Genomic DNA, 17,696 nt, shown 5'->3' on the forward strand with positions numbered 1-17,696 from the left:
CTTCAGACTTGTCTTTCTTGGTGTTGTTTCCCATAAAGCCTGTATCCCAGTAACAGGTGCTCTTAAAATATGTGTTTGTTGTGTCCACATTCTTGATTTCTTGATATCAGTCTCTTTGATCTTTAGCTTATTGCACTCAGTTGAGTGTCGTACTGATCACCGTATGCAGTGATCTTAGGGTATAACCACATTTATCTTTTTTAAAGCTCCTGAAGAGGCAAGGGCTACAGAAGCACCAAAAATAGAGCCAGGCAAAAAATCAGGCCTGCCGTTATTTGCAGCTGAGCCACCAAGCGTGACACCATCTAAACAAGAAGCAACTGTATCAGTGAAGCCTGAACCATCAAAACAAGAGTCTGCACTTATCCTCCCTGCACCAGGAAGAAAAGAAGAGGCTATACTTGTTTCCACAGAAATGCCAACGGCAAAGCTGGTTAAAAGGCCAGAGCTTACACCAGCCTCTACAGAGCTGGTAAAAGTAGAACTGGCTAAAATACCTGCACCCCCACAAGTTCCAAAAGTAGAACCAAGTAGAATGCCTGAGCTAACACCAGTCTCTAAAGAACTGCCTACAGCAGAGCCAAGTAGACAACCAGAACCAAAAGTTGTTCCTCTGGCTCCCAAAGTTGAACCAGCTAGAAAAGCAGAGTTAACAATCAGCCCTCCAGAGCCAACTATGGCAAAGCCTGAACCAGTTCAGCACAGAGAACTGATAGAGAAAGGTATTATTACCTAAATAATTAACAAATTGCTTTTGTGTTCTTAAATTAACTTCACTAATCATGAACTTTGGTTTTTATTTTTGGATACAGAACATGTGTCAAACCTGTGACTGAAAATTGCATCCGTATCTGGATATTCTTGATATTCTTACAGTTTGTGTCTGTCCTTGTGTATGTGGTCATTCATGTTGTTTCCTTTTTTTCTGGTATGATTTCTACTTTTACAAAGTGGTTGAAGTTAAACCTGCAGACCTGCCATCTGAGAAACTGCCTGTGGCTAAACCTCGAAAGGAGATGGAAATGGCTCCTACAAGAGGTATGCTTGGTTGATCTTGAGAGCTTTCTTTATGGTATTCTTTTGCACTTGGATTCTTTGTTTTGTTTGTGTTTACAAATATATATATGAGTTCCAATGAACATACAATTCATTTTCATGTCACACCTGGGACCAGTATTCCAGAGCAAAATAAGACTACTACCACTACAATAAAATGGTTTTAAATGAGTATGATCCATCAACAGTTAAGTTTAGTAGGCTTTATAAGTACATAGAAAACCTTATAATAGTGTAAGCTCTGTGTAGCTAAAGTCATACATTTAATATGCTGTTTAAAAATTCTCAGTATAAACTACTGCAGGAGTCTAGTGTTCTACTGAATATCTAGTCTCCTTGTTTAAATGCTTGCCTTGTTGAACATGCTTCTGATACGGCACATGGTGCAGTCTCAAAATTTCATCTTTAAAGTCTTTGCAGCTTCAAAGAGAGTTGAACAAAATCAGCATACAATGGAAATATCTAAGAAAACTGAAGAGATTTCAGTGACAATGGAAGTGAGTTCAAGAGAAGAAATATATGAATATGACAATACTGTATTTAAACCTGTGGAGACGTCATTAAAAGTTGTTGAAGTTAAACCTACACAAGCGCCATCTGAGAAAAAAATGCTGATAAAACCTCAAAAGAAGATGGAGATTTCTCCTGCCAGAGGTATGCTTGGTTGGATTTTCACCTTGGTTTCTCCTCATGGGTTAAGGCTGTATTTTTGTATTCTGTATTTGGTTTCTGTTCATAGCAGTCAATGTTCCTGATAGAATCTATAACAGGCTCATTCAACAGAAACGTCCACTTTTCTGTCTATCCATAGGTGTCACTGGTGTTACCAATCCTCATTGGTGTTACACATAAGGTAATACCACAGACAGTAACACCAGTGACATTTTTAATGAAAAATGCATTTTACATAATGGCTGCTACAGAGCATCAAACCACATGCTGTCAGTAATGGAATATCAACTAAAATATGTAATTGAATCCATTCGCATTCTATTTTTTTAACAGTTACCTAAGAATAAAGTCGGTCACACCAGTGACCTCAATAAAAGCTTCATATGAAATCATGAGCTAAATAAGAAAATTTCCGATACTGAAAAGACACAGTGGACTCACCATGTGCTTTTCTTCATAGATTCTCAGAAAATAGGTAAAAGGAAGTCAAGTGATGTCATCAGTGTGATTTTTATTTCAAAATAAGAGATTTGTTGTTATGCAGTTGTTAACACCAGTGACACGACTCCTGGGGACCACAACTTTCATTATTTTATAATGTTTATTTGGCATTTGTTTTCTTTATGTCATATAATTCAATTATTATATAATAATTATATATTCATGTATTTCATAGTCATGTATCGATTATTGCAGTTAAAATTGCAGAAAAACATGTTTTTGACCTCAAAATATGGCCTTACCCTTCACACATGACTATGAGGACGAGCACTTCTGTGGTGCTTGGAATTCTATACAATTGATTTAAAAACCCAATATTGCTAAATTGAGGCTCAAGAAGGTGTAATTGTTAAAATAACATTGTTTTATTTTAAAATATAAATAAATTGTAACCCTAACATGTTTTTTCAAGTGTAATATATCTGTAAACGCGAGGGACACAAAAATGGACGTTTCGATAGAATGACCCAACAGTGTTGGAAAATAAGTATATTCCACTTACATACATATGACACAGAATATTTTGTTAATTTTAAAGTAAAGACAAGAATATCTTTTATCTGCTGCTGTTTTAAAGGAATAGTATAGATGGCAGATACACAGGTTTCATGTTGGAACTAGCCTCTGTTTTGTAACTGTTGAGCTGAATGCAAATTTTTGTTAAAAAGCCTAGAATGAAGCAAAAGCCAAGGAAACTGTGCCTTTCTTTAATAATGCACTTTATACATTTGAAGAGACACAGCCTGTGTTGTCTGTGTTGCTGAACATTCTTCTTTATAGCCACATGGTAGAATCTTAAGTTTCTTTAATCTTTAAAATCTTTGTAGCTCCAAATACAGAGGAATTATCCAGTAAAGTAGAGGAGATTTTAATGATGAAGGAAATGATTTCAAGAGAAGAAATCTTGCCTAAGGACAAGGACATTCCATATCAGCCTGAAGAGACTTCATTGAAAGTGGATGAAGTTAAAACTACAGAAGTAGCACCTGAGAAAAAACCTGTAGTTAAACCTCGAAAGGAAGCACAAATGGCTCCCGCAAGAGGTATGCTTTGTTGGTCTTAGAGGTTGCTTCTCTGATATTTACACATTTAATACATATTCGGTCAAAGTGTCAGAGTTTGGGGCTCTTTTTATACAAATAGTCTACACTACAGTAAAAGGTGTCGATTATTTGTACTATCTGCATGAATTTTACCTCTTGATTGACCTTATTCTTTATACATTTCAAGAGACATCAACTTTCAGATGTATAAATGGGTATTAATTATTTGATGTAGTGATCTCATGTCTTGCTTTCATCTTTCAATGTGTGCACATGGTGCAATTTAAAAACAAAATCTTTCATGTTTAAAGACCTTGCATCTTCCAAGAGAGATGAACAGATTCTGCATACAGTGGAATTCTCTAAGAAAACTAAGGAGATTTCAGTGATGGAAAAAGTGATTTCAAGAGAAGAAGATATCTCACATCAGCCTGAGGAGACTTTCTTGGAAGTGGCTGAAGTTAAACATGCAGAAGTGCCGTCTGAGAAAAAGTCTGTCGCCAAATCTCAAAACCAGTTAGACATGGTTTCTGCCAGAGGTATGGTTGGGAGGTTTTCACCTTGGTACACATGCTTAATATTCATACAGTCTGCTGTTTTTTTTTTCTTTTGTGTCATTAGTATATATTTGACAGAATACAAAGAAAATATGTCACATTTCCTCCATATTTATTTTAATTATGCTAGACAGGTTAGCAAAGCACCAAAACATCAGGTGCTTGTTGAACATCTCATTCATAAACAATGGGTTGTCAGAATGGCCTTAGCCCCCCCTTTACTGCTATAACAGCCTCCACTAGAAAGACTTTCCACTAGATTTTGGAACATGGTTGTGGGGATTTGCTGCCATTTAGTTTTAAAAGCGTTAGTGAGGTTGGGCACTGATCTTGGGTAATAAAGCCAGTTGGTGTTCGAATTCATCCCAAATGTGTTTGATGTATCAGGACCAGCCAAGTTTTGGCAATTCCTTTATGGACATGCTGAAACAGAAAAGGGCCTTCCCAAACTGCTTCCACAAAGCTTGAATTCTGCAGTTACTTTGAATGTATTTGTATATTGTTGTATTACAGTTTCCCTTCACTGGGACTAAGTGGAAAAACGTGGAAAAACATGAAAAACATCCCCTAACAATTATTCCTCCTCAGCCAAACTTTACAGTTTGCATTATGTATTCAGGCAGGTAGCTTTCTCCTGGCAACTGTCACATCCAGATTTGTCCAGTAGACTGCCCGTAAGCATTCGAAATTCAATTAGAGGCACAAACAACTAGCCATAAGGTCAAAGTAACTCTAGCAATCTTCAAAGCAAAAGGTACTCCAGCAGACAAAAAATGTAACCATTCTGTTGCTCTGTTATTATGCATTCTTTTATTCTTCATTACTACAGCATTATACGTTTTAAGGGACTAAATTACATGTAATAAGAGAACACGTATGATAGTTTATGCATGTGCAGGTAAATCTTCTTCTGCTCTTGCTAGTTCCAAAGAGAATTGAACCAAATGCCCGTAGAGTGGATATTTCTAAGAAAACTAAGAAGATGGAGGAAGAGATGGAGAAAGTACTTTCGCGAGGAGAAGTCTCATATGAAAGCGATGAACACTACCAGACTTTGTCTTACCAAGCTGAGGAACATTATGTGGAAAAGAAGGTGGTTCATGATGAAAGAATTTGTGAACCAGAGGTTTCACTAAGTCAAGACAGTCTTCCATTTAAAGAGACCATTTTAAGGGAGGAGACTGACCAAAATATCCCTGAAGTCAATATTAAATCAAGTACACTGGTGATGGATTCAGAAAACAAGAAGAAAGCTGAAGGTCCTGCTGATAAAATTGTGGGACCAAAAGATGAACTGCCACAAGAAACAAAATCCAGCTTTAAGAAAGAGGTTGTGTCTAAGAAGAAAAAAGAAATTTTGAGAAAAGACGTTGAGGCTAAGCCCATGTCTCCTGATGTGAAAAAGACAAAAGAAGAAGTGAAGAAAGAGCTTAAAATGCATGAAAGAGGTATTTAGGCAAAAGACTTAAACATGTGGCTTAACATGGAATGTCTTCATTCTTTGCTCTTTACTTTGCTGTGTTGTTTGTCCTGTCTTGTCTTCCATTCATCTTTGAATGTGTCAATTCATTTGTACAAATGTTTCATTGTCTACTCTTGCTTGTATAATATCTCACAATCAGACAACAATGTTGTCAAACCGAATGCAGTTCTTCCTTCAAAAGGTACGCAGTGCTAAACTGAAGGAACTGATAACGCATTGCTGGTCTTTTTCTTGAGTCTTTAGTACAATGTGAGATTGTTTGCTTTGTCATAATATCATTTCTTGACTGGCATACTTTTATTTAAAGAGCCAGCTGTGGAGAAAAAGCCAACACCTGAGGCACCAAAGCCGAAAGTGGCTCCGCTTGAACAAAAAGTCTCTTCTCCTCAAGGTAGAGTCTTCTCTGCCATGTCTTCTTTGTCATTCTGTCATTATGGATCTGTTCACTGTCTTTAATACAATGTGGTATTGATATTTTTTGATATCTTATCACATTTATTTTCTCTGTTTTGTGAAACAGTACCTCTTTCCATGTACATTATTATCACTTGGTTGTAACAATAGCATGCTTTTATTCAAAGAGCCAACTATTGAGATGAAGCCAACACCTGAAGCGCCAAAGCCGACAGTGGGGCAAACTGAGCCAAAAGTCTCTCCTCCTCGAGGTAGAGTGTCTGCTGTCATGTTTTCTGTCTTTCTGTCATTACTGATGTCAGTACAGTTATATTGTTGCATGTAACTTTAAGTTCATATGTATGTTGTCCAATGTGTAATAGAGCATCTTTCCATGCACAGTATCATTTCTTGATTGTCTCAATATTGTGTCAATGGCATGCTTTTACTTAAAGAGCCGACTGTGGAGAAGAAGCCAACACTTGAGGCACCAAAGCCACCAGTGTCACCACTTGACCAAAAAGTGTCTCCTCCTCGAGGTAGAGGCTCTGCTTCTGTGTTTTTCTGTCACCACTGATCTCTTTTCTGTCATTAATACAATAATATTGTTGGCTTTGTCTGTTGTATCTTATTTTGCTCTTTTTCATATGTATTTTCTCTGTTCTGTATCACAGTGTGTCTTTCCTTGCACAGTATCGTTTTTTTGTTGTGTCAATGGCATTCTTTTTTTTAAAGAGCCAACTGTAGAGAAGCGCCCACCTGAGGCACCAAAGCCAACAGTTACTCCTCTTGAACAAAAAGTCTCTATTCCCCAAGGTAGAGTCTCTTCTTATGTGTCTTCTGTGTCTTTCTGTCACAACTAATCTCTTCTTTCTCTTTGTCAGATTGTTAGCTTTGCAAGTTGTATCTTGTTATGTTTCTTTTTCATGTGTATTTTGTCTATTCTTTTACGCAGTACCTCTTTCAGTGCGCATTATTCCTTCTTGATTGTGACAATAGCATGCTTTTATTTAAAGAGCCAACTGTGGAGAAGAAGCCAACACCTGAGGCACCAAAGCCGACTGTGGCACCAGTTGAACCAAAAGTCTCTCCTCCGCGAGGTACGATCTTTGTGGCCATGTCTTCAGTGCATTTGTCACTGCTGGTGTCTTCTTAGTCTTTGGTACAATGTGAGATCATTTGCTTCGTCTGTTTTTTTTTGTGTGTTCCTGTTCATATGTATTTTGTCTATTCTGTTAGAAAGTATGTCTTTCCATTCACATTATCATTTTCATGTTTGTGACAATGGCATACTTTTATTTAAAGAGCCAACTGTGGAGAAGAAGCCAACACCTGAAGCACCAAAGCCAACAGTGGCACCAGTTGAACCAAAGGTGTCTCCTCCTCAAGGTATGATCTCCGTTGCCATGTCTTCTGTGCATTTCTGTCATTACTGTTGTCTTTGTTTTTGGTACAGTGTGAGATTATTTGCTTCCTCAGTCTCTTTTTTTGTGTTTTTGTGGTCCCCTTTATATATGTTGTGTCTGTTTGGTACACAGTATGTCTTTCCATGCACATTACAATTTTTTTGTTTGTGACAATGGCATACTTTTATTTAAAGAGCCAACTGTGGAGAAGAAGCCAACACCTGAGGCACCAAAGCCAGCAGCAATACCACTTGAACAAAAAGCCTCTCCCCCTCAAGGTAGCGTCTCTGTAACTTTATTGTCTTTTCCTTTCAGTGCCCACTGTTCTTGTTTGTTTTTGTTCTGTGTCTTTATGTGTTGCACATCTTCACCTTTTGTTTTATTTATTACTTTTTGTTTATCTATTCATCTTGTCTCTTTGTGGATTTTACTCATACATTGCATTTTATATCTTATATCCTACTTGGGCAAATGTGTTTGTTTGAATGTCTACTTTTCTATCCTGGATTCATTTTAGGAATCTTTTTATTTAAGCAAGCAAACAAGCAAAGTTTATTTATATAGCGCTTTTTACAGCAGGTGTTGTCACAAAGCAGCTTTACAGAAAAAAAGTCATCATCCCATTGAAAATAACATAAACACTCCTGAAAATTTTAATACATCGCATTATATTTGGTTTCCCATTTACCAGATCACATGTGCTTGTGTCTTTTTCTCTGTTTAATGTATTTTAATCTCTGCAGACAAAGGCCCTGTTGCAGCTCCTGGACCTGTCCAGAAAGGTAAGATTGCTATTTCATAATGTGAATACTACAAATCAATTATAAATAATTTTATTTTTTGGTAAAGTTTCCATTATTGTGTGTCTGCCAATTGTCTGCTTTGTGAGTCTATGATATTTTACCACTGAATTCCAAAGAAATTGTTATTGTTCACTGGATGAAACTAGTAATTGTTTCCTTTATCATGGTTGCCAAATCTATCTTTCACTACCACCCATTTAATCAATTAACCAAATCCAGTGAATGTGTTCTTAGCATTGATATATAACTTGGAATTAGATTTTATTGATATGAATCCGTCAAATTAACTTAATGACCACTGGAAATGAAATCGACGCACTGTGATGTATGTAGTGTGTTTGGCTGTCTTGTGAATGCTTTTTGTGCTGTCTGTCATGTGACAATGTGGCATTTTCGCTTTAGAAACACCTAGCGCCACAAAAGCTTATCTTAAACAGAAGGCTAAGATTCACAATGAGGAGCAAGAGAAACTGGTAATGCCAGTCTTAAAGACCAGAACCAGAAGACCTAAAGATGAAAAAGAAGAGCATGAGGTTGTGTCATTGACAGAAGTCACCAAGATTCGGCCTGTAGCACAATCAACAGAGCCAGGGCTAACTCTTTGGAAACCTGAAAAAGATGAAACTTTTGAAGAGAAAATATATTCAAAGACTGTTGCTGAGGTTACTTTTAGCAGTTATGAGGCAACAGAGGATGCATATAAGACAGAGAAAACGCTGAATGAGCAGGAAATTAAAACTGAAGAATATATGAAGGTAAAGAAACAGAAAGATGCAGCACCTGATACTAAAGTTCAAGGGGTGGACAGAAAGGGGAATTTCAAGAAGAGCAAGATGCCAAAGGAAGAGGAACCTAAGACACCAGGCCTAACTTTCAAAAAAGGATCTAAAAAACCATTATCAGAGAAGGAGCAAGACACTGTGAAGCTGAAGCCTGTTGTAAAACCTGATAAATCAGAGGTTGCTGTTCCAAAAACAGAAGAGAAAGATGGTGGAATGAGGGGTAGCATTGCTTTTCAGACACGTGAAAGACTTCAGCAGGATGAACATGTTGCAGCTACGCAGATAAAAGAAATTATCCCCTTGATTGAAAAAGTTGAAGAAGCCACGGTGCCAAAACCTGCAGTTCTGGCAGTGCAAGACAAAACCTCAGAAGAGCCCACTAAGCCAGTCACAAAAGCAAAGAGAGTTCCAACCCTGGACGAAGAAGTGGAAAAAGTACAACTAAAGCCATTTTCAAAGGAAGTTAAAGCTGATATGCCTCAGAGGAAGGAATCGGAGAAAGACAAAACCGCAGACAAAGAGCATGACAAGATCAAGATGCCTGACTTGCCACACAAAGAGCAAAAACCCAGTACAGTCCAGAAAGCAGAGAAAAGTCCAAAAGAAGAAACGGAACCATTATTAATTAAAGAAGGTGGACATCGTCCAAAACAATTTGAAGATAAAGAAGATGTAGTACTGAAACCTGTAGAACTAGTGAAAAAAGCTGCAGAGCCCAAAAAGACTCCCTCGCCCAAGGATGAGAAACCTACAGAAGAGAAGCCTTGTGCCCCTACGACCAGCCCAGTATGCCAGAAGAAACCAGAAGAGAGCCCCAAGGTAGAAGATAAGCCAGACATTTCCAAAAAGCCTGAGGTAAAGGAGGAAAAACAGGAGATAAAACTAAAACCTGTTGAACTTGCCAAAAAAGGAGCAGAGCTGAAAAAGTCACCCTCACCAAAGACTGAATCCATTCGAATGGAGAGGAAGCCCAGTGCAAAAGAACCTAAAAAGTTGTCACCTAAAGATTCAGTCGAGTCTGTTACTCTGAAAAAGATCCCAAAGAAAATCTCTCCCCAGAAGGATAAGATAGATCAGGAGCATTCTTTAAAACCTGACAAAACTGAGCTACCATTAATGAAGGAGTTATCTCCGGGAGCTGTGGAGCTGGGAAGGATTCCAACTCAGCAAGAAGAGGAAGTATTTGAGGAAGAACTTGAGAAAGAGGAAGACGAAGAAGCATGGGGATGGGAGCTTGCTCCTTATGAAAGTTACGGGTCAGAGGAGTTGGAGGACGGGGCTGTCGAAACTCCAGGAGGTGTGGGTGACAAGAGAGGTGAGAGGGAAGCCAAGATCTCACCACTGGTATTTTGTGCCAACCCTCACCCCCCCAAAAAATCATCACAAATAATACGCATCCATTCAAGTTCTTTTTAACAAATTTGTCTCCATCTTTTATGTATTACATGTTTCTCTGTTGTCAATAGTCTGTCTGTCATTCCATAAACTGTACACCCTTTTGTCCTTCTGTGTTGCATTGTCTTGATTTCTGTTGTCTTTCACAAATCATCAGTCATGATATGTTTTCTTTGTTTCTGTCATTCATATATCTTTAGTGGATTGTCTTAATCTTCGCCTCTTTATATAAATGTACTTCATCTGCATCAATCATTTCAGTAATCAGTTTGCATCTTTCTATTTCAGAGTGTACAAATACTGTATAAACATGGTTTAATTGACAGCTGTGATTTTGAACCATTGTTTACAAGTTTATTACAATATTTTAAACAGATGGAAAACCAAAGGAAGAGCCAGCTGGAGGCAGAGGCAGAGGACTTAAACGTGAGAATGCTAACATAATTCCATCGGAATGCATTAAGATTACATGGAAATCTATTTTAAGCAGTGTTTTCTTATCACATATAATACAACATTTTCTAGTTTTAACTAGCAAAATAACACCCATCCCTTCCCCACACACCTTTCAGCAAGACAAACTCCTTCTCCTGGTGATGCTGGACGTGGAAGAGGACTCAGACCTGGAGGTGGTGGTGACAAACCTCCAGCAGAGTCACCATTTGCTTTCCAGCTCAAGGCTGTGCCTCTGAAGTTTGTGAAGGGGCTTCAAAATATTGTGTTGCAGGAAGCTGAGTCAATAGGTTCTTCTGCTGTATTTGAGTGCCAGATTACTCCTTCTACTGCTGTTACCTCATGGATGAAAGATGGAAGCAACCTGAGGGAGAGTCCAAAACACAAGTTTACCTCTGATGGCAAAGACCGCAAACTGGCCATCATTGATGTCCAGCTGTCCGACACAGGGGAGTACACGTGTATTGCCAAGGTTGGGAATAGAGAGACGACTTCTACTGCCAAACTTATTGTAGAAGGTGGGCACTTTGACTTCTGACACATTTTTAAATGGATAATCTCTATCAGTGTATGAATCCTAAAAAAATATATTCTTTTACCTGAAACAGAGCTGCCTGTTAAATTCACTAAGACTCTGGAGGAGGAGGTAACTGTCCTCAAAGGACAGCCCATGTACTTGACCTGCGAGTTGAGCAAAGAACGAGATGTGGTGTGGAAGAAAGATGACAAGGAGCTGGAGCCACTCCCTGGCAAGGTTCAGATCAATATTATTGGTCTGCAGCATGCTGTGACTATCCAGGATATAAAAGATGATGATGCTGGTGTTTATACATGCGAGTGTGAACATCTCAAAACCCAAACGACTGTGAAAGTTATTGGTAAGATATATCCTTTTGCAACTCATCAAAGATGTTAAATGTTTTTAAAATGCCTACATAGACTTGATAGACTGATTTGTACCTGTATATTTCACAGAAGTCATAAGAGACTGGTTGGTGAAACCTCTAAGGGACCAGCATGTGAAACCAAAGGCCACTGCTGGCTTCAAGTGTGAGCTCATCAAGGACACTCCCAACTGGAAGTGGTTAAAAGGAAATGAAGAAATTCCTACAGAACCAACAGATAAGACAGAAGTCAAGAAGGAAGGAAAGGAGCTCAGTCTGACCATTAAAAATGCACAGCCAAGTGATGTTGGAGAGTATGCTGTGGAAGTTGAGGGCAAGCGTTATGCTGCAAAACTAACACTTGGAGGTATGCGGCATGGTGTTTTGACGTTCTGTTGTTGTTCTTTTAAGCCATAGAGGAAAGAAAATGACTCACGTCTTATGTTTGATACCCATATAGAGCGTGAAGCTGAGGTCCTGAAACCACTTGCTAGTGTGGAGGTGAAGGAGAAGGAGGAGGCTAACTTTGACACTGAAATCTCTGAGGATGATGTTCCTGGTGAATGGAAGCTTAAAGGGCAGGTTCTAACAAGATCACCAGTAAGTGTGGCTTAAAATTTCATATATATATATATATATATATATATATATATATATATATATATATATATATATGCTGTTGTCAGAAGAAAACCTTGTATCTCCAAAATGATACCTTTACAGGAGAAGGAAAAAGCCTACTTTACCTTTAATGTAAGTAAATGGAACCAGGCGTTTTTACACGTCATTTTGGGCTGTTTTCTTTTCTTTGGATTTTCTTCCAACAGCAGTGATATATATATATATATATATATATATATATATATATATATATATATATATATAATACTTACAAAAAAGTATTAAAATAAGAAAAAAGTATTTAAGAAGTCCACGCTAATGCCTTGAAATAGTAGATCTGATTTCTTTGTTTTCTTTTAAGACATGTGACATCAGAGCTGAGGGCACAAAGCGATACCTTACTTTGAAAAATGTCCAGCTTGATCAAGCTGGTGAAGTTACATACCAAGCTCTGAATGCTGTGACGAGCGCTATGCTCACAGTCAAAGGTAAGCAAATGCTGAAGGTTTTTTTTTGTGAAGAAAGGGTGATGGCAAATACATATTTAATTACAAATGATTAAAGTATGATACAATGTCATGTCATACCTCCTAGAGATAGAAATGAACTTCACAGACCCACTAAAGGATGTTTCGGTTCCTGAAAAGAAACAGGCAAAATTTGAGTGTTCCATCACTAAGGATGTGCCTAAAGTGATGTGGTTTAAAGGTTCTGACATTATAACTTCTGGAAATAAATATGAAATCATTGATGATGGAAAGAAACACATTTTGATAATAAATAACTGTGAATTTGACGATGAGGGAGAATACACTATTGAGGTCTTGGGCAAAACATCAACAGCTAAACTAATAGTAGAGGGTAAGTTGTTATTATCATTATTCATTGTGGTAATGATTACAGACGTGCTGGTTGATAAATGTATTTTCATCATTTTCTAAAGTGAGTAGCCTGTGGTCTTTTAGAATGGTGGTGAAATCTTTGAATTACACTCTGTAAATGAATCTATTATAAAATGAACTAACATTATAGGTATGAGGCTGAAGTTCATCTCAGAATTAAAGGACCTAATTGTGAAGGAAGGTAAAATTGCCCGGTTTGAGCTTGAGCTCTCTCATGAAAATGTGTCGGTGGTATGGTACAAAAATGAAATCAAACTGCATCCAAGCAGAACAGTGATAACCCATTTTGAAGGAGTAAGACATGTATTAGAAATGAAGGAAGTCACACTAGATGATACTTGCGAAATAAAGGCAGAGGCAAAAGGAATCACAACCAAGGCTAAGCTGCTGGTCATAGGTAATTTTTTCCTTCATATTCCTTTCTTGATTATATTTTATGATGTAACTTGGAGTTTGAACAAAAATGCTAAAACACTAATAATGAACGAAAGCTAGTAGCCACTGGTAAGCCCTGTGGGATCGGCTTATGTGGTGGCCACTACTATGAATGTAAAAGCACACTTGTACTGAACTTGTTGAACTATAAATTGTTACTAATTCTCTCTTGGGCAGTACCACTAAGAAACACTTCATAAATAGGCAGATTTCAGTGTGTACATTTTTGCTAACATAAATTATCTTTCCAGAGGGTGATGCACGCTTCACTGTCAAGTTGCAAGACTACACTGCAGTTGAAAAAGATGAGGTCAGTCTTGACTGCGAGCTGAGCAAGGATGTCCCTGTGAAGTGGTTCCATAATGAGATTGAAATTAAAGCCTCCAAGATGATTTCCATGAGATCAGAGGGTAAACGAAGAATCCTCCACCTTAAGAAAGTGGAGCAGAAAGATAAGGGAGTGTATGTGTGCGACTGTGGAACAGACAAGACATCAGCCAACGTTAACATTGAAGGTGATCATTCAGATTTTTTTTTGCAACAGGTTACTTTCAATATGTTTATTTCTCTGCCGCTAAGCATGACTTCTTATCAATTTCAGCTCGCGACATCAAGGTGGTCAGACCGATGTATGGTGTTGAACTGTTTGATGGTGAGACTGCTCGTTTTGAAGTGGAAATCTCAGAAGATGATGTCCATGGCCAGTGGAAACTGAAGGGCGAAGTCCTCACTCCTTCACCTGTAAGCATGCAAAGCACATGTCTAGGCTGTTTCTGCTATGTCAGCCACTTTAAGAAGTATTTTTATGTAAATGTAAATTTTATATTTCTGTTTCTTCACATGACATTTTTTTCTGAATCAGGATGTTGAGATCATTGAGGATGGTGCAAAACACATTTTGACACTGTACAACTGCAGAGTTGCTCAGACTGGAGAGGTGGTTTTCCAGGGAGCAAATGCTAAATGTGCTGCAAACTTGAAAGTAAAAGGTAATCTTCTTTGTTCCCCCTAAGTTTCTTTACTCATTTTATTACAGTATCACCTGCTTTGTGACACATATGAATTTCAAAATGTTTTTGTGTTACAGAACTGCCAATTACTTTCCTTACACCTTTGAGTGATTTGCAAGTGTACGAGAAAGATGAGGCAAGATTTGAATGTGAACTGTCAAGGGAAGCCAAGACCTTCCGCTGGCTGAAGGGATCTCAAGAGTTAAAGGCCGATGATAAATTTGAAATCCTCTCAGAGGGAAAACGACACACTTTGGTTGTCAAATCTGCAGCCTATGACGATGAGGCGAAGTACATGTTTGAGGCTGAGGACAAGAGAACCGCTGGCAAACTCGTCATCCAAGGTAAAGGAATACAATAAATCGCTTTATGTTGGCCAAGATGTTCATTTAGTTATTCGTTTCTTAGAATGAGTGACTTTATCTCAGCCATAATTTACTACTTCTTTAGGTATTCGTCTTGAGTTTGTCAGACCCATCAAGGATGTAACTGTGAAGGAACGTGAGACAGCAGAGTTCAGCATTGAGCTTTCTCATGAGAAAATCCAAGTAACCTGGTACAAAAATGATGTGCGCCTGCATCCAAGCAAAGTGGTGCACATTTCAGAACAGGGCAAGATCCACACTCTGTCCTTCAAGGAGGTCTCCATTGATGACACTTCACTCATTAAAGTAGAGGCTCTTGGGAAGACCTGTGAGGCCATGTTCACTGTGCTCGGTAAATATGTTCAGACAACTTTAATGTGTAATTGCAAAGAAAATATTTAATTTTTCAGAAATTCTAAAATCGTTCTTCTTCGTCTTTTCAGAGGGAGAAGCTTACTTCACCACCAAGCTGCAGGACTACACAGCTGTTGAGAAGGATGAAGTAGTGCTGATGTGTGAGCTGAGCAAACCCTCTGCTCAGGTCAAATGGTTCAAAGATGGCAAGGAAATTACCCCGTCCAAGAATGTCCTCATCAAGGCAGATGGAAAGAAGCGCATTCTTACTGTGAAGAAGGCGGAGAAGGCCAACATTGGTGAATACGTCTGTGACTGTGGCTCTGACAAAACTGCTGCTAAGCTGAACATCGAAGGTACTAACTGTTGAATGTACTCTGTTATTAAAAAATATAAATGTATTCATTAATTTTCATTACCCCAAACAATTTCTCAAAGTATCGTCTACCTCTTTATCTTCACAGAGCGTGACATTAAGATTGTTCGTCCACTGTACAGCGTGGAGGTCACAGAGACTGAGACTGCTCGCTTTGAGACAGAGATTTCTGAGGAGGATGTGCATGGTAACTGGAAACTGAAGGGAGAACCTCTGCACCAGTCTGCTGTAAGCGTTTTATCACAGCATAAAAATCCTCATATTGTTTTTTAAATTGCACTTTTTATGTAATTGTTCTACTTTTTGGACAAAGCAGCTAATTTTCTTCTCAACAGGACTGTGAGATTAAGGAAGAGGGCACCAAACACATACTGATCCTCTACAATGTGCGCATGGACATGGCTGGTGCTGTGGACTTCAGTGCCGCCAATGCTAAATCTAGCGCTCAACTCAGAGTTAAAGGTGAGAATTCTGATCTCATATATTGTTTTCATCATTCATGAATATATATTTTTGTACATGTATGGATAATAGAGTTTTACAAAATCACCTTAAACTATACTACGCGTTCAGCAGTTACTATAAAATGTGACTTTAACTGACAATTCTTGAATAGTGATTTACAGCACCAGATATCTTGGCAGTGATTACCTAGTAGCCAATCAGAAACTGTTGTTATTTTAAAGCTTCAACCTTATCTGGAGTGGGTGATGGGTGACTGGCAGACGCTTAGCATGCCTCCTGTCCTACTGAGATTTCAATATGCTAATGCCAGACACCTCCCACCCCTCCCTAAGTGATAAGATGTCCTGGAAGCCTACAGACCATTGAATCATAGCTTGCTCTTATGAGAGTTTGAGCAAAATGGAGGATTTGAATGGAGAGTCAAGTTTTTAAGATAAAGGAGTTGTTTCTTGGAATTACTAATAATGGCGTCTTCTTATTCTGAAGCACGCACAGTTGGCCTGTTAAGACCTCTTCGGGATGTTACTGTCACTGCTGGAGACACTGCAACCTTTGACTGCGAGCTTTCATACGAGGGTATCGTTGTTGAATGGTTCGTTGGAACTACAAAGATGGAGCCAAGTGACAGAGTAAGGTTTTATTTTATTTATTTATTTTTTACTACTGTTCATGTGGTGGGGGTAGGAAATGTTTCATGATAGCTGATTCAGTTTTATTTAGTAATATATTATGAATATTGCACTCATCTTCTAAAATCTTACAGAAAAATACAGTACAAGTTATTTATCTGAGCAGCAAATTTAACATTAGAATAAATACAAATAAACAAATATATTTGTTTGCAGTACATTTTAATTTCTGTCTGTCAGTGTGTTAACTTTATCATTTCCAAACCGCTCCCCAATGAAGCCCAGTATTCACAGTTACCATCTTATAGCTAGTTTGGCGGAAGGAGATATAAGGAATCAAGCCTGTGTTCTTTAACTGTGTTCTTCTAACTGTATTTATATTTATTGGTATCTAATGTTGTATAGTGTTTTGCAGGCCAAAACAGACTTACTGCTGAAATAAATAATTTGAACAATTGTCATGACTGCCTAAGATTTTAAACCGTACTGGATGCTTGTACATATAAACATTGTCTAAATGTTTTTCTCTATGATCGGATTACAAGTCAGGTTCTGTTAATTTCCCAATGAATTGCCACAAAAGTATTTTCTTCTCATAAGGACCAGCAGCAGAACTTTTAAGGACCTACCACAGACGTTTTTGAGATAACACAGTAAGCTGTACAGCCATGCAAGTGTTCCTCTGGCTATTTTTACCTACATCAAGAGTGTCTGTTGAAGTGTCAGCCTTAATGTTCTTCTGTTGGACTGCTGTTGGAAGTTTACCTTTATAATGTGTTAGTTATATAGTAACACCATGTTCTTAGATACTTACTGTATAATTAGTATATATTGTCATGAGAAATAGCCCTGACTGGTTCCTAATGTAGTTTAAAAGATGTGGTATTAAGTCTTTGTTTCTGATATTGTATAGGTGGTGACCAGAGCAGATGGCAGACTGCACAGCTTGACTCTGAGAGACGTCAAGATGACAGAGGCCGGGAATGTGAAACTTACTGCAAAGGACTTCCAGACTCAGGCTAAACTTACTGTTAATGGTAAGTGCCTTGCAAATAATAATAGTAATTTATAAATGACTAAACATTCTGCTGTTGCTGAAAAGTGTGAAACT

General features: G+C 38.1%; 2 protein-coding genes across 2 annotated transcripts in view; both read left to right on the plus strand.

The window, feature by feature from the left end:
- ttn.1 (titin, tandem duplicate 1) overlaps window positions 1-17,696 on the plus strand; it is a 149,224-nt gene that overhangs the window by 49,278 nt on the left and 82,250 nt on the right. Inside the window, exons 62-87 of the mRNA XM_036572854.1 lie at window positions 207-722; window positions 952-1,038; window positions 5,620-5,703; window positions 5,894-5,977; window positions 6,161-6,244; window positions 6,441-6,521; window positions 6,722-6,805; window positions 7,011-7,094; window positions 7,306-7,389; window positions 7,855-7,893; window positions 10,467-10,517; window positions 10,664-11,062; window positions 11,153-11,422; window positions 11,520-11,795; window positions 11,889-12,028; window positions 12,411-12,537; window positions 13,638-13,901; window positions 13,988-14,127; window positions 14,249-14,375; window positions 14,474-14,740; window positions 14,847-15,113; window positions 15,205-15,471; window positions 15,580-15,719; window positions 15,827-15,953; window positions 16,443-16,585; window positions 17,499-17,622. Coding sequence (XP_036428747.1) covers window positions 207-722; window positions 952-1,038; window positions 5,620-5,703; window positions 5,894-5,977; window positions 6,161-6,244; window positions 6,441-6,521; window positions 6,722-6,805; window positions 7,011-7,094; window positions 7,306-7,389; window positions 7,855-7,893; window positions 10,467-10,517; window positions 10,664-11,062; window positions 11,153-11,422; window positions 11,520-11,795; window positions 11,889-12,028; window positions 12,411-12,537; window positions 13,638-13,901; window positions 13,988-14,127; window positions 14,249-14,375; window positions 14,474-14,740; window positions 14,847-15,113; window positions 15,205-15,471; window positions 15,580-15,719; window positions 15,827-15,953; window positions 16,443-16,585; window positions 17,499-17,622 — 4,356 coding nt within the window. The remainder of the gene's footprint in view (window positions 1-206; window positions 723-951; window positions 1,039-5,619; window positions 5,704-5,893; window positions 5,978-6,160; window positions 6,245-6,440; window positions 6,522-6,721; window positions 6,806-7,010; window positions 7,095-7,305; window positions 7,390-7,854; window positions 7,894-10,466; window positions 10,518-10,663; window positions 11,063-11,152; window positions 11,423-11,519; window positions 11,796-11,888; window positions 12,029-12,410; window positions 12,538-13,637; window positions 13,902-13,987; window positions 14,128-14,248; window positions 14,376-14,473; window positions 14,741-14,846; window positions 15,114-15,204; window positions 15,472-15,579; window positions 15,720-15,826; window positions 15,954-16,442; window positions 16,586-17,498; window positions 17,623-17,696) is intronic.
- Window positions 12,578-13,631, plus strand: LOC118809510 (titin-like). Its single transcript, XM_036572906.1, has 2 exons — window positions 12,578-12,910; window positions 13,082-13,631. Exons 1-2 carry the CDS (start codon window positions 12,628-12,630, stop codon window positions 13,444-13,446), a joined length of 648 nt encoding a protein of 215 aa, XP_036428799.1. The 5' UTR covers window positions 12,578-12,627; the 3' UTR covers window positions 13,447-13,631.

Source organism: Colossoma macropomum, unplaced genomic scaffold (genome assembly GCF_904425465.1).
Source record: "Colossoma macropomum unplaced genomic scaffold, Colossoma_macropomum, whole genome shotgun sequence".
Lineage (NCBI taxonomy): Eukaryota > Metazoa > Chordata > Actinopteri > Characiformes > Serrasalmidae > Colossoma > Colossoma macropomum.

Coding starts and splice junctions, on each gene's coding strand:
- LOC118809510 (XM_036572906.1), top strand. CDS start 12,628: ATGTCATACCTCCTAGAGATAGAAATGAACTTCACAGACCCACTAAAG. Junction 12,911..13,081: donor AGCTAAACTAATAGTAGAGG/GTAAGTTGTTAT, acceptor CTAACATTATAG/GTATGAGGCTGAAGTTCATC.